The sequence below is a fragment of the Netta rufina genome, assembly GCF_964035555.1.
Source record: "Netta rufina genome assembly, chromosome: 6".
In the NCBI taxonomy this organism is placed as follows: Eukaryota; Metazoa; Chordata; class Aves; order Anseriformes; family Anatidae; genus Netta; species Netta rufina.
Window position 1 is genome coordinate 16,788,415 of NC_140129.1, and position 15,080 is coordinate 16,803,494.

The 15,080-nt window shown below is 35.9% G+C and overlaps 1 protein-coding gene across 4 annotated transcripts in view; it reads right to left on the reverse strand.

The window, feature by feature from the left end:
• OSBPL6 (oxysterol binding protein like 6) overlaps positions 1-15,080 on the reverse strand; it is a gene marked incomplete at its 5' end in the record, with an annotated part of 45,844 nt that overhangs the window by 11,332 nt on the left and 19,432 nt on the right. Inside the window, 7 exons of one of the 4 annotated variants that reach the window (XM_084288646.1) lie at positions 1,047-1,154; positions 3,350-3,480; positions 4,517-4,682; positions 8,446-8,520; positions 12,874-12,966; positions 13,917-14,020; positions 14,463-14,595. In XM_084288646.1, the coding sequence (XP_084144772.1) occupies positions 1,047-1,154; positions 3,350-3,480; positions 4,517-4,682; positions 8,446-8,520; positions 12,874-12,966; positions 13,917-14,020; positions 14,463-14,595 (810 nt within the window). The remainder of the gene's footprint in view (positions 1-1,046; positions 1,155-3,349; positions 3,481-4,516; positions 4,683-8,445; positions 8,521-12,873; positions 12,967-13,916; positions 14,021-14,462; positions 14,596-15,080) is intronic. The other 3 variants (XM_084288647.1, XM_084288648.1, XM_084288649.1) reach the window with 3 other exon arrangements.

The following is a 15,080-nucleotide window of genomic DNA, read 5'->3' on the forward strand; positions in this document are numbered from 1 at the left end:
ATCAAGAGAGGTGAGAGGGAGACCTAGGATCCTCTTTGAAATACTCCTTCAGTCAGATAAACTTGTACCAAGATAACAATGAATATAACAAAAGGAAACAGCTAACCAACAACAAATACAAAAGAAGAGATGGTCATTGCTCAGATCCTCACTGCCAGATATTCTGAACACATGTTGCTGTGCTGTGGCACTGCATCACCTCTATCTTCTGTTACCAGTGTCCAACATCTGGGCTTTTGGAAAAATTGTATGGACATTTTCAAAAATCCAATAAACAAAAGTAACCAGAAACAGATATAAACCTGCCTTTCTTGTTGGAAAAAATAATTAGGAGACAACATTATGTTAATTGGAACAATGTATGCATAGAAAATAATGAGTGGAAATGACAAATGTAAAGTATTTTGGTAAAATGCAAGCAGAATGGTTGTAAAAAATGAAAATATTTATTAATTGCAACATATAACTCACAAATTCAGATCTGTCCTTCTTGTGAGGGAGACTGATTTGTAATTAATATAAATGTTTGGTAATCTGTTGACTCAAGAAAGCAAAACAAGATAGACTATATGTTGCAAACGTGCTATTAATATAGTGCTTGCTTCATAGACTGAACTGTTTGAATGCCACTTAAGAAATTAAACCTCAAGCAAGCCCTTAAGCACTTGCAAGATCAGGCTATTAAATGCTACACTGTTCTGTTGTTTTGGCAAGAAACTAAGATACAGAAGTGGTTACCTACTGTGTGTTATTGTGTGCTATATTCAAATACAGTAAAACCTCACTAATTCCCACACTCAACAATTAATATTTCAAAGTTGCAGTACTTCCCTATTTCTCTGCACAGGCCAGAGTTACTTTGTTAGCTTTGACATACACAAAAGACAGAAGTTTAATTTTATATAGAAAAAATATAATCTGAAAATTTCTATAAAAATCTACTTTCTGATCTTTAAGATTTGATAATTTGCTAGGTGTGTTTCACTATGAGTGAGAATTAGCAAGGTTTGATTGTACTCTAAATCCATTAAAGGCTGAAATCTTACCTCATCAGGACTAGGGATAATATTTACACTGACAACCTGATCACAAATAACAGATTCTGAATGTATTCTGTTCAAGCGACTCCTTAGTTCAGCATTCTGGTTGAGAGCCTTAAAATAAAAATTGCACATTTCATTTAAAATTAAAAAGCCAGTGTTAAACAGGAAAAAAAGTAAAAAAAAAAAAAAAAAAAAAGAAGAAAAGGTTATTCTCAGAAATTTCCTAAGAAATCACAGAAATTCCTTTCTTCCGTTTATAAATAAATACCCATTTTGAGATCCTCTCTAACATGACTTAACCTTTTCGTTGGCTTGCTTTCAGTAATCTTCCAGGGTCAAGGGGAACAGATATTCTCCTGTAATATTACAGTTGCATTCTACCTTGATTCTTCAGATAGCTCCTTGGCAGCTATACCAGTGGGTTATGTACATTACAGAAATGGAGAGTGAATGCAGCAAGAAAGAATGAAACTGCAAAACAGCTAACAGGAACCACTGACAAAATTCTTGATACAGCACTTTCTGAATGAATGTTATCAATGCTAGGAGCCCATAAAAGGAAATCGCTTGCTTTCCAGTGGGGAAAAATAAAAATAATAATTAAAAAAAACATAACCACTAGCATCACTAGGTGCCTGTCTATTGAGATCAAGCTGATAAATTTGCATGTATGTGCTCAATTCAAATTACTGATCCATTTGGTATCTGCTATTTTTTCTCCTTTGTTAAAGCCCAAGCTAGATTATACATTTGGGTTCACATACACATGACCTGATGTCTAGAAGCACCTGTTTGTTGAAATCCAGAAAAATACAATGTGTTACCCAGAACATGAATTGACTTAAACCTAATATACCCTCAGTGCTTGGGATCATAGAAACAAATAGTAGGCAGACATACTGATTTAGTGGACAGTAATAATAATACTGTAATAATCTATTTACTGTAATAAATACAGTAAATACGGTAAATAATACAGTAATAATCTGCTCCTCACTCCTCCAAGAGCAAACTCTGAAATAGGTCCCATGATTGCACTGAAACAAAGTAGGACCAAAGTAAAATAGGTTAGCTTAAACTTTCTCTGAAAACATTTTAAATTATGCCATTTTGCTTTGTTCTGAAATGGTCTGGGTACGTTCATAGCTGTCATCTACCAGGCGAACAGACACAAGGCTAGATCACTAATAACAGCTGGGCTGTAGTGTCTTAAACTTCTCAAATCTGGTCACAAGACTGGTCGAACCCATCTGTCTGACTGTGCCAAATTTCCACTTATTCACCATTGAGACAACTAAATATATTTGAAAATTATTTTTAAATTAACACTGGAGGCCAGGAACTATAAGAACATGACCACCTATTTCATACAAGTTACTAGTGAGTCTCGACAGGTCCTGGTTAAATTTTTATCAATAACCAGAAATGGTTACCCTCACCTTTATTACAATACACAGCAATCAAGCTGCATAATATGTTACACACCTATGTCTACAGAAACATTATGCATCAATTTTAATCTCACAGCAATAAAAGAAACAACAACAGTAACAATAATAGTGTTAGAAATTTTCTTCACATTTAGGTGAAGTTCTGTTTGCCTTTAAGTCTCTGCTTTCATTTCTTGCAGATGCAAAGTTCCAAAGAAATCCACTTTTTACAGTAAAATCTTTCTCTTTTCCTTGTCTATGAAATCAAATGTTCGAGTTATTTTGCAACCCAAAGATGCATCTCATGGAATGGTGTAGGGTAGGAGTTCACCAGAGCACTTACTGTTGCTTCATCTGTTCTTCCCAACTAAAGCCAATGACAATTTTCCTTTTGGCTTAAGCGGGAGAGACACCAGCCAGTAACAAGTTAGTATCTGAAAGTCCACTTTATTCATGATTATTCTGTCATCATGTAATAACCCATGATTCCTTTTGCAGTTGGAGACATGGACATACAAAACAAATCAGAAAATATACACTCAAAATGTAAAACTTAATTAAGAAAATGAGACTATCTCCTTGACTGTGGTGGAAATAGCTCCAATAAAAATATATATCATTTGCATAAAAATCTTTGATACCCTTACTTTACCTTGGAAAACCATAATACATGCATGCTTACACAAGCAAATGATATTCTCCACATGCACTGAGATTAGGCTTATGTTCTCATGTCCGTAACAGAACATATGCCATAGTTCTGGTTAAGAACCTGGCTATTTTCTTGGCGCCCTTTACCTCAGGGAATGGCCAAAATACAAAAGAAATAGTGCATTTGGCAAATTAGATGTGCCTGGAATCAAATCAAGAACATACCTGAGAGAGGGACTGTCTGAGGTGTGCTATTTGAGCATTGTGACCTGTAAAATCCTGTTCTGACACAATCTGCTTAAGCTTCTCCTTCTCTATAGCTATGCTGTTAAAGGCAGACTTCAAAAGAGAATGCACTAAGGAAAAATGAAGAAAAGAAAAAAAAAGAAAACAAGTGTTGTCTCAGCAAAGGATCTGGACATTTACATTTACTAAAATATTTCAGCAATAAAGACAGAGAGTGAGATTTCCATCCCACAGTTACATAAATTCGTAACAAAGAGCTGAACTTCCAGTAATTTGTGCCCAAATTAAGTACAAACACTTACAGCTTACAGGTTGTAATGTGCATACAATATGTTCACATATGTCATCTGAGCATATTCTTGATGCTGAGCATATGGAAAATTGTATATTTAGAAAATCTGTGTCCAATGTTGTCTTTTTTCCTGTTGTTTTTTTTTTTTTTTTTTCCTGTTTTTGTTGTTGTTGTTTTGTTTTTTTTCAGGGTAATAAAATCTAAAGTTCTCATAAAACTTAATATTGCACTGATAACAAAGAGTACTTGGTCTTTAAACAGATTTTTGATAATTTTAAAGAAATTAGAGTCACATTTTTCCTGTGTTATGTAACAGATAGCAAACTGACAACAAATACTATTTCAAATAGCATTTTTCGGTCATTCTTTTATCATTTTTCATCATTCTTTTATTGGCAATACAATGACATCTCTAAAGTACATTCTAGTCGTAAGCACTACTTCTGTTGTTTCCATTGATGTAGAGAACATCTCACAAAAATTTGTGCACAAAAACACCCTGCAAGAGATATATGTAGTAGTGGCATTTTCATTCATCTTTTGGAAGAGGTAAAACAAAATGTTTGCAAATTCAATCATGTATTTACAAGGTGCAAAAAGAATTTTTTTTTAAGTTTTCTAAAAAAAAAAATAAATCCCTTATCAGACAGACTTTACCTATCTCCATATTCACAACATCCATGGAAAATATATTAAGGACAACACGTCATCTTTATGTAAGCCACGTGTCCAGCTAAAAATTCTCGTACAGTATCATCTAATACAGATGAATGTCTTGGTCATAACTAAGTGAAGGAAACAATGAAACGCAACAGAGAAGCATAGTGAAGGAAAGGCTTGACATTTTCAGTTACCTTTTTGAGCCATCAGGCAGAATTCTTCTTGAAGCTTCATGTACTCGGTAGAGCACTCTAGAGGGTCTGTTACATGGCTTGGGGGAGTCTGAAACTCGATGTCTGCACAAAGGTTGGGATTGGATGAATGCAGCCGAACAGGGGACATTGTAGCACTGAAAGGGACCTACAGAGAGAAACAGTAAATAAATATTGTTTAAGGTGTAAACAACCATTTGATTCTGTTGAAGCAAAATATAAATTCCTTCTGAAAATAAAATACATGATTCACAATGTGAAGAACATAGTAAGAAAAAACATTTAACTTTTTACTGTCCAAAATCTCAGTACAGTTGACATAGAATTCCTTGTACGTCTTGAAAATTTTCACTGAAATAGACAAAAGAAAGCCTAAATACAGAGCTAACTGCTAACAGTGGAGTATTTAAATTCTAACATTTAGAAAAATGGACCATCTCCTAGTGCTTAAAAAGAAGATTGGAAAATTGAACCACCAAACATGCTGCTTTATATTTTGGCATTTGAGAGTCCATATCGTATGAATCTGTCTTTACAATACCAACACCTGAAGTATGCAAGTTCCTCCACAGATCTAGAAATAGGATACAATATTCTCAAATATATTAAAGACTTTCTATATTCTTTCTAATGAAACAAACAAAAAAATAAATCAAAACTCCATCTGACTTTCATTTAAAATGTGTAAGCCATAAATTAATGCAAAGAGATGCAGTTTAGTAAAATGAAGCAAACATTTTAGATTATAATTTCCACTTCTCTTTTTCCTTCTACAGTTTTTATGTACAGCAATATATATATGCGTGCATACCTTACTTATAAGTAATATATATAAATGTATCATATGTACTGAACGGTTACCTGTATGCTCCATATGCAGTGTATGGATACTGCTGTGTACATATGTGATGTGTGTATGAGAGTATATGTTTTATTTTAATTTCACCATTTACATACATTTGTATAAAAAACAGGCCAAGAACCTAATTTTCAAGTCTAAATGTAAAGCGAAGGCATGCAGAACTACATTTTCTTACTTCAATATTAAGCACTTTTAACCACATTCAACACATTCTACAGTCAACATCTAATTTATTTTATGATATTCATCAAATGTATAAATAATTTCCACACTGCAGCCCAATGTAATTATTCAAATATGAAAAATGGGGACAAAAATAAAGTGTGTCTTCTGAGGCATGATAAAAGTGGCATATAATATAAAAAGTCATATTACTAAGATTATTTTTTTTTATCAACAGAAAAGCTATATACTGCCATCAGTATTTGAAATTGGTACCTTGTTATTTGATTAGATCAGAGAATGGTTCTATAAATCCCTTCCCATAACATTTGCCATCAACATATATTTTAGGTTTCTTATTCTCTGATGTAACTCTCAAAATCCTATTGGACCTAGTCATCATATCCCACTTGAACCTGGAGCACTTTCTGCAAAATGCCAATTTCCACCCTGCTCTTCAACTTCCAGGTATGTACAGCACAAACTAATGGCCCTATAACACCTATCCAGTGTCAGCTTTGTCCTCTTCTCTCATGTGTTTTGATTTCTAACTATACCAACAAAGCAGTTATTTTTCATTAGACATAGTTTTTGACTCATATCAAGAAGGCTTTATTAACAAGAGATATATAATAAATTCCTTCCATGCATGCTGGACATTTGTCCCATTATCTTCTTTGCCAGTACCAGACTGCCTCTCTAAGCAGCCAAACTTCCTTATATTTTTTACACAGCTTAATTTTAAGTTTCCTTTACAAAACCTTTTCTCTTCTTACACGAAAGAATACATTTCCAGAACTTTCTGCCTGGGCGCACTGCAAAGGTCTAGTTGCTCCAGGCAGCTCTAGGACAGCAGAGTAGGTGGCTACAGCATAGCACTGTGTGGGGAACATGTTCCCAGTCCTCAAACCCATCCTGAAGACAGGAAAGCAAGCTGCCCTGTTATAACAAAGGAGCTGGAGGGAGCCCCACAGCTCTGCATGCCCGCAGTGACAGGGCAGGCTGTCCCAGCCCCATGCAGACTGGAAGAGCTGTGGCCCTGCTGCCTGCACGTGGGGGTTTCTTTGGACACTTCTTGATGAATCTGGCTGAAGAGACCTGCTCTAAAGTCTACTTCTGCCTTGTACCTCAGCTGGCCAGGCTGAAAAGCAATATTCCTGCAGTGAGGTTTGTGGAAAAAAGAACATGTTCTCCAAATATTGTCACACTGTTCACAAGAAATGTACATTTACATGACAGAGACAAGGAGCTCTTTTGCTGATCGCTTTAGATACAAGAAACAGAAATTCTTCACTGTTGACTGATATGAATCTTCCCATTTCCTTTCACCGATGTGCTTTCTTTTATGGTGACTTCATACTGCCTTGAGTACTTGTTCATTTTTTTTTCTGTTCTTAAAATATTTAACTCCTTGAGACATCCCTCTTTTTTTTTTTCCTCCTCACTCTTCTAGACATAACCGCAGGTGTACCTTGTCCTGAATTTCTGCTTTACTCCAGAGGTTGAAATACCCACTCACCCATCAGCCTCTTCAGAATTAGATATCCATGTAGGAACAGACTGTTCTTGGTAGTGTGGTACAGGAACCAGTGGTACAGGAGTTATTTTGGTGCCTCCAGCTTTTCTCCCTCCTGCATTTTTTCTAGGTCTTCCAAGACCTCTGTCCTCAGCTCCTCACATCAGCTGCAGGTGACAACTCAGCAATCTCCTGGACATCTACCACCCCTTTTCAATGCTGGCTGCCTTGCAGTCCAGGACCAGCTGTATTTGGTCCACCTGAGCACTCCTTGGCACAGCCCTTGTCCAGGCTGTTTAACTCCTACTGAACATTCTGGTCGAGCCTCCCATTGACACTCAACACCCAGCATCAACTGATTACAGGAGATTAAATTTAGATGAGTTAATTTGGGAACTGGAGTAGCACTGACTTCTCTCATATTTTTTATGAGGGCCTAAGAGTAAATGAGGTTTGTGGTTCAGGCAGCTGGGCTTAAGCAGAAGCTGTGTCTGATCTAGCAGATTTTAGCTATGGGCTAAAGCTGCAGACTCTCGAAAACTTCAGCTTGATGTTCACTGCTTGATCTCAGTAAGGGTTTCTGTTTAAAGCTCACTTTATTCTTTAGTTATGCAGAGTTCTTTTTTCTTATTTGTTTTTGTCTTCCCTATCTAGCTGTTGCACTAATCAGCTAAGGGACTAGCCTAATGTCTGCATTGTGCATTCCCAATAATTTTTTTCTGACAAGGCAGCAGCTGAAGATATACTTACGATCCTAATTTGATTTCACAAATAGCATCTCCCCTCTCAATTAGAAGCCCCCAAGTTGATTTTAGAGCTCCAAATTTTGTTTCAAAGACTGGGAGAAGTAGCAAAATGAAATACAGACACTAGTGGTAGTAATATGACTTTTTGGGATAATGGAATGCAAACAGAAAGTGTCTTAAATGGAAAGGCTAACCTTGTATTACTAAAAAAAAAAAAAAAAAATCAAGGAATTTCATGATTTCATGTTTGTAGCAAATCTCCTTGGTTCCGCTGTCTTGCTATGGACTGTCACAAGAATCTTTTACCAAATTTGATAATTTCTTTCCATTTTAAATAATAAAGAGAAAGTATATCAACACTATGTTCAAACAGTGCAGGGCCTGAGTCTAATCACCACCTGCACTTGCCTAAAGGAGGAGGGACATGTACCACAAAAGCAAGCTCAGATCCACATCTGTGAAGTTCAGTTGTGTCAGGCCTGACCACTTCTACATGACTCAGCTGAGAGTGGGTAGCATGGACACCTCCATAAAGCGTACGATACATCTTCATAAACTTATTACACATTCAAGTTACACAGCTTCCCATCTTTAGAGCTATCCTTTGATTTTTAAATCCACTCACTGTTGTAGCCACTGCAGCTGCTAGTCTCTGCCGGCGTCGTGTTGTGCTGAACTGGCCCTTCGGTGCCGGCCCTTCCTGACAGTGAATGCGAGAAGAGAAGGAAGTAGAGAAAGAGAAGGGAAGGGGTGATGGGACACAGGAAGATGACAGGTGATCAGAAAAGGGAGAGGGAAAGTCTTTAAGTGGATTTCAATTTTGTTAACTTGTATGGCCTACACATTCTGAGAACATACAGCATGTTCTCACCTGTGTATGCCAGAGACTTATATAGCTAGGTACTTTGCTAAAATTATCCCCATAAGGGGTAGACTGCAGTGCACTCACTAAGACTACAATAAATAAATAAATAAAATAAAATAAAATAAAAGTTAGCTCTGCATTTCAGAACTGTAAGAGTTATGGAATAAGAAAACAAAAAGGATGTTATGGCATGGCAGAAAACACAAAACCAAAACTCCTTCTTGGGGTCACTTGACCATCTAGAAAATGAATTCTGGAAGAGATCACTTTGCATTAGTGGAAGTGCATGAACTCCATTTACTGGAGATGCATGCATCTCAATGGTAAAACTTGGGGTGTGTGTTACAGGGAGCTTGCTTATGTAAACATTCCTGTGCACAACTCTAGAATTTCTGTGTCCATCCCTGGGCTTATTTGTTCATTTTTCCCACACACCAATCTTTGACTTCCATAGGATCAGATTTCTCCTTCTGTACATTACTAAAGGCAAGGCTCCCAAAGCAATGCAAAATCTCAGATAAAGCAATACAAAAACTAAGTATTCTAACAACTACTTCCTTTTCTGCATGCCTAACTTGTGTCCTTTTCCTGTCTAATTTCACTTATATTTTACTTTTAAGAAAATTCATCTTGGTACATCAAAGTCAAGTACATGGTACATCAAGTCTGCCTAATGAAGAAGAGCTCCACACCTATCATAAAGCCCTTCTATTTTATGTCTGATCAAAATGCCACTATTTTGAAGTCATTTAAGGAATTTGGAAGACTGGAAAAGCCACCTCTCTTCTTATAGAAAACAATTTTTAATTCCTTCACATTCTTCTTCCCCTATATCTTCATCTACAGCCACTTCAGTATTTGCAAATCTATATATATATTTACTTTTTTTTTCTGAAAGCTACATGGGCACCACAGAAATAACAATGGTATTGACTGAACACATAGACATCATGCTGAAGAACAGAATATTATAGTCCAATACCTAGCTGAAGTCTCCATACCCTCCACCCTCTGGTTGATGCTACTAACAATGCTACAGACTGTGGAAGGTTTTTCTGATGATAGCAGTAAGAGAAGCCTTGCTTTGCACCTTTTTTCGTAAAACTATTCTATTAAAAACACATATAAAACCTCTAAAACAGAGAGTACCAACTTCATTAAAGTAGATACTGCATCATATACAGAATACAAAGCTCTCTGCCCTACAGAAGTATGTCTATCCTCTGAATAAGAATTTAGAAGAATATTACAGTTTAATAGGGACATATATGAATTTATACATACATGTACAGAGAGAGAATCATGTGCAAATACATATATTAAGCACTCAAAATCTGCAAGATGTGGAATGCAAGTATACTTTACTAAACTTGGAACAATGAGCTCTGCAGAACCACTATCCTCAAACACAATATAACGTGAGGTAAAAATCTGAGTTATGATTAGTAACATTTATGTAAGTACTTATTTAAGGGAAAAGGTAGCAACCCAGTCTTAGGGTCTGGTTGTTTATGACCTAAAAGCCTCAGTAGAGCAAGCTGACTTTTCAGGTCACTCTGTGCTAAATAGTTTTGTTAATCATATTCTCCCTCCACCTCCCTTTAAATCAGTCTTGGAACTTTACATCTTGGAGCACTCACTGAAGGAAATCAAATCAATGATAGTTCATTTTGATCAGTAGTACTGTTCAGTACTACTGTTTTTACTTCCTTTGAAGATCTCTAGAATGCCATGAGAATGACAAATTGGTCTTTTACCCAAAGTAATAAGAATGTCAGTTATTGTACAAAGGTATCATTTGTAAAATGAATGAACACAGATCAACTAACCTGTTGTTGCGGACTATTTTCTTAAGACATTTTTGAAAAAGACTCTTTAAAAACAAAATAAACCTCCTTTATGTAAGCAATCCTTCTTTAGAGAAGCACTCCAAGTACATGTATTTTTTCTTTTGAATTGAAGCCTGTAATTTAAGCTGTTTATTCAGAAATACTAAACCCCAAATCTTACAAAAGTATACACATATGTTGTTTTATATAGTCATATATATATATAGACAATTTTACTTGGGGAAGCGACCCCACTTTTGTCAGGGGGCAAAGTCACTGTGTGAGCAAAGTTAAACGTATACAGAACTGATATACCTGAATAGTAAATATGTATTTGTAAAAAAACATAAAAAATAAAGTAGTCAAACTTATGTAAGTTGTGTTAAGTACAAAGTGTTTAAAATATACTTTTTTTAAATAGCAATTTTTTTTTTTAATAGCAACATAAGCAAATTATGAATAACACAACCACTCAGAGTGAGGCCATCTTGCACAGATCACAGCTTTAGACCTTTCCTGGGACAGGACAGCCCTTAGAAGAAATGTATTCGAGCTCATAAAGCTAGTTAAGATACCAGAGCAGCCATAAAGGAGTAAACATCCTTGAACTTGCAATTTAGAATCATTTTATTTTTTCTGTTTCCGTTCAAATTAATTTGTAAATCAGTCATCAATAATTTAATGCTTTGCTCTAATAAAATAAGCTTTACATTTCCACCACTAAACTTGCCATTAGTTAATTCCTGACAAGACCTAACTTCGCTGTTAAGAAGATTTCTTTTTCTCCCCAGCAGTGACAAACCCAAGCAGAGCAGTCCATGCACACAAACTCCCTCAGGGGAATCTGCAAAGTCACCATACTTGAGATATTCAGGAGCAGGAGCACAAGACCCGTCAAGCCACCAACAGCAGTTTGAGAGTCAGATGCCAAAAGGACAGTCTGCCAGAGAAAGCCCAAGATGGTGTGACTTTGGCAAGGTGCAGGCGACACAAGAATGACTTGCAATTCCTCATGGAACACACTAGATGATAATACATTGACTGCTTTCATCATTTTTTCATATTATTATTATTTATTTTTTTTTTATTTGTGGAGATGAATTTCTCCAACACCACTGTGGTATGAACAAAGAACATACAATATTGACTTTCTTTTCACAGGCACCAAGTACTTGCATCCATTTTCCTGGTATTTATTAGTAGCCTATATTATTCAGCAGCAGGAAAACACAGTGATCCTTCAAATGCTGGGGATAGGGTATGACATCAATCACCAAAATTCCTTCATTACAAAATGAAGCTTTACAAACCTAACAAATAAAGCCTTTTAAGCCTAACAGATGCTTTATTGTACAACCTGTTATCATTTATCTAGTATAACTGTTAGAAGAAAAGTCACCTAAAACAGCTGCAATCAGAAAGCTGGAGCAACTGCAATTTCTTCTTTCCTTAAGAATGTCAGTCTTAAATGAGCCACAGAGTACTCTATATTGTTCCTCTGAGTCACAGAAAAGTCCTTATTGTGTCTCTAGGGAACATATTAAAGGCTTTCAAAGTTTGCATGAATTTCAAGGAATTTAAATGGGTTAGAAGTTGCTGACATTTATTTATTCTGCAACAGACAGCACTGTGGTGATTGTTTGCTCCTGAAGTCAGTTGACTATAGTCTTCATTAGAACTTGATGAGTTATGAAAAAAATATTATTTTTTTTCTGAATTAGGCTTCAAAACACACACTGACTTCTGACAAAACACAGTAAGACATCCTGGATCGAGCAGTGATCTAAACTTCGTATGCTTATTTTTGTGCTTTTACTTTTAATCTCTAAGGCAGTAAGGATGAGGTAAATTCTTTTTTCTTCATGAAATTTATTCTTTAGTTTATTCAATTTGTTCCCATAGTAGCCTTTTCCGTAAGAGAGGGCTTTTGAGAATACTTCTAATTGGTAACATTCCTAGTATAGGTCTTAACAAAAACAACTGGTATGTTTAGTATTTCACTCATGCTTTCTACTTCTAGCTTGATGTCACCTGTTCAAGTGCCCTTCTTGGCAAGTTTAAGATGGAACATCGGTATCCCCATGTGCTGCATGCATATTGCCTTTTTTGCACCTTAATTGACTAGTGTTCAGCTTCTCCTCCTCTCCCTAGATGGCAATGTTTTCATATGAATGAAAGTAAAATCAATACATTTTTCACTATCTTATCTAGGTTTTAAACAACCAACTGAGATTTAATTTACATCATCAGAACCATAAGGGACAGTACATTGACTTCCTACTTTCAGTTAATATAACATTTCATGCTTAAAAATTAGTCTAAAAGTACAGTGAAAAAGAAAGCATTATGCATTCAGTACCTGAAGTTGAATTTTTGCATCTTTGCTGACACTTTTTGTTCTCCACCGTCTTGTGACCCGCTTGTCTTTCTTTGAAATATCTACACAGTTAGCCTACATTACACAAATAGTTAAAAGCGACAAAGTGCTATTACGTTGACACAAGCAACACAGACAAGTACACCAAGTTAGTAAAGAACTGTAGGGTTAGACATTGACAAATTAGAAAGTAAGGAAAAGAATGCTGCTGCCAGAGCCCACAACTACAGCAGTGACCAGGTGTAGCTACCCATACACTTCTATAAACTAATAGTGTATTTAACTTATTTAGCAAAACTATTGGTATACCTTTTTCATAGTGCACAATGTTTAGGACCAGATTATGAAACCCTCATGTATTTCTATTCTGTTACTACTCCAAGCAATGCAGGGTTCACCTGTTCCTGAAACCAATGGTAAGCCTCATCTCATTGGACATGAGATATGGATGACTTTCCAATGCAGGAACACCACTGGGAGATTTGTGTACTCAAGGGGGCTGAGTGAAAAAAGGAAAATAGTATTTAGGATTTAGGATCTGCTGTTGCTTTCTTGTGGTCAGAAGGAAAACTCACGCTGAACTAGGAAATGGTGCAACCCCCTTAGGAACTCTGTGACTATGCCCTTTTTTCTAGAACATGCAGTGTGCTTCATCTTTGAGGGTTTGGGTCTCCACTCCTTAAAAACTTAAAACAGTTTCTTACTCAGCACAGTAACAATTCACTAAATATAATTTCAATGCATGCATCTATTTCTTTTGCAATAGTTCTTAGTTCTGCTTTTGCAAATGACTTAATCATTTGATTCATCTTATTTAAATCAAATAACATTAAATGAATACACCTTATCTGTTTACACATTAAACACTATTACATACAATTAACACACAATTCAGATAAACTTTCCATCCAAGAGTTCCTATGATTTCAGAAAATCATTCTAAGTTAATAAACAATGTCTTTATACTTCCCTTAACACAAAGAACAAATGTTTCAACATGATTACTTATTCTCAAACATATTTACCTGCATGTCTGTGAAATTTGGTGCTGACTGAGTTCTCTGCAGTATTTCTAAATTTTGAAGAAGTTTACTGAGTTCCACAAGGTTTGACTGACAATGAGCAAGATCTAACATATATGAAACAAAAACAGATTAGGTGGTTCAGTTCAGACCTATTTTTTTTTGCTATGATGTCCATCACCGGCATTGTATTGTATAAGAGTTAAACGCCCCAAACCCTACTAAGTAAGGCATCTAATAACCTTATTTTCAGAGATGTTGAGCACTTTTTATTTTTATTTGAGTCAGCAACAAGACCGAACCTCAAAAGTTGATTGCATTTTAACAATGATATCCATTAAGATAATATAGATTATTAAAATAAATTTAAAAACCATCATCCCACCACATCTAAAGAGGTAATTTCCCACCACAAGCATCTAAGTACCTGAAGAGCTCCCTCATGTGCATGTAAAGATGAAACTTAACCACTTTCATTGACCATATATTATTTTATATCAACAAGATGTTTTGCTGAAAGAGTAAGGCACAAAAAAAGTAAAGACTAACCTTCTGCACATCTGTCCATCTCTTCTGAATCCTGCAACCAGGCTGCTACTTTACTCTGACCAGTAGTGCAAGTTGCAGGAAGACTGTTACTGCAAGGTATAGGAGACTGCCATGGGAAGTTATTTTGTTGTACCTAAGACATAATAAAATGCTTACACTTGCTGTTGCATATCTTGCTCAGTCAGTGTAATCATCATACTACTTTCAAATAAAGAAATAAAATAGGCATTGTGATTTCAGTGGTATCTACAATTTGACTATATGCTTCCCCAAGATGCAGGGGTTTCTGTGGAGCATATTGAAGAAACAAACTAAACACAAACTCAGAAGCACACTGTGTTTGCTAACCACTATGAAATGGTGTTAGACAGATTTAGACAGAAAAACAGGTTTATTTCCAATGCCAAATGCTAGAGCAAGTTTTTCTGGAGACGTTTAACTCTTTGCAGGATCTCTATAGTAGCTTATTTATGAAGTCTATGGTACAGATAAATTAGACTGTCTTTCAGCTGTGTGCTCTCAGCTTTTTGCTAGCCATTGGATCTCCCAGCAGAAGGTCTTCTCTATTGGCATTACCAGCAGAGCCCACTGAAACTGCCCTTAAGCAAGCCCAGAAAG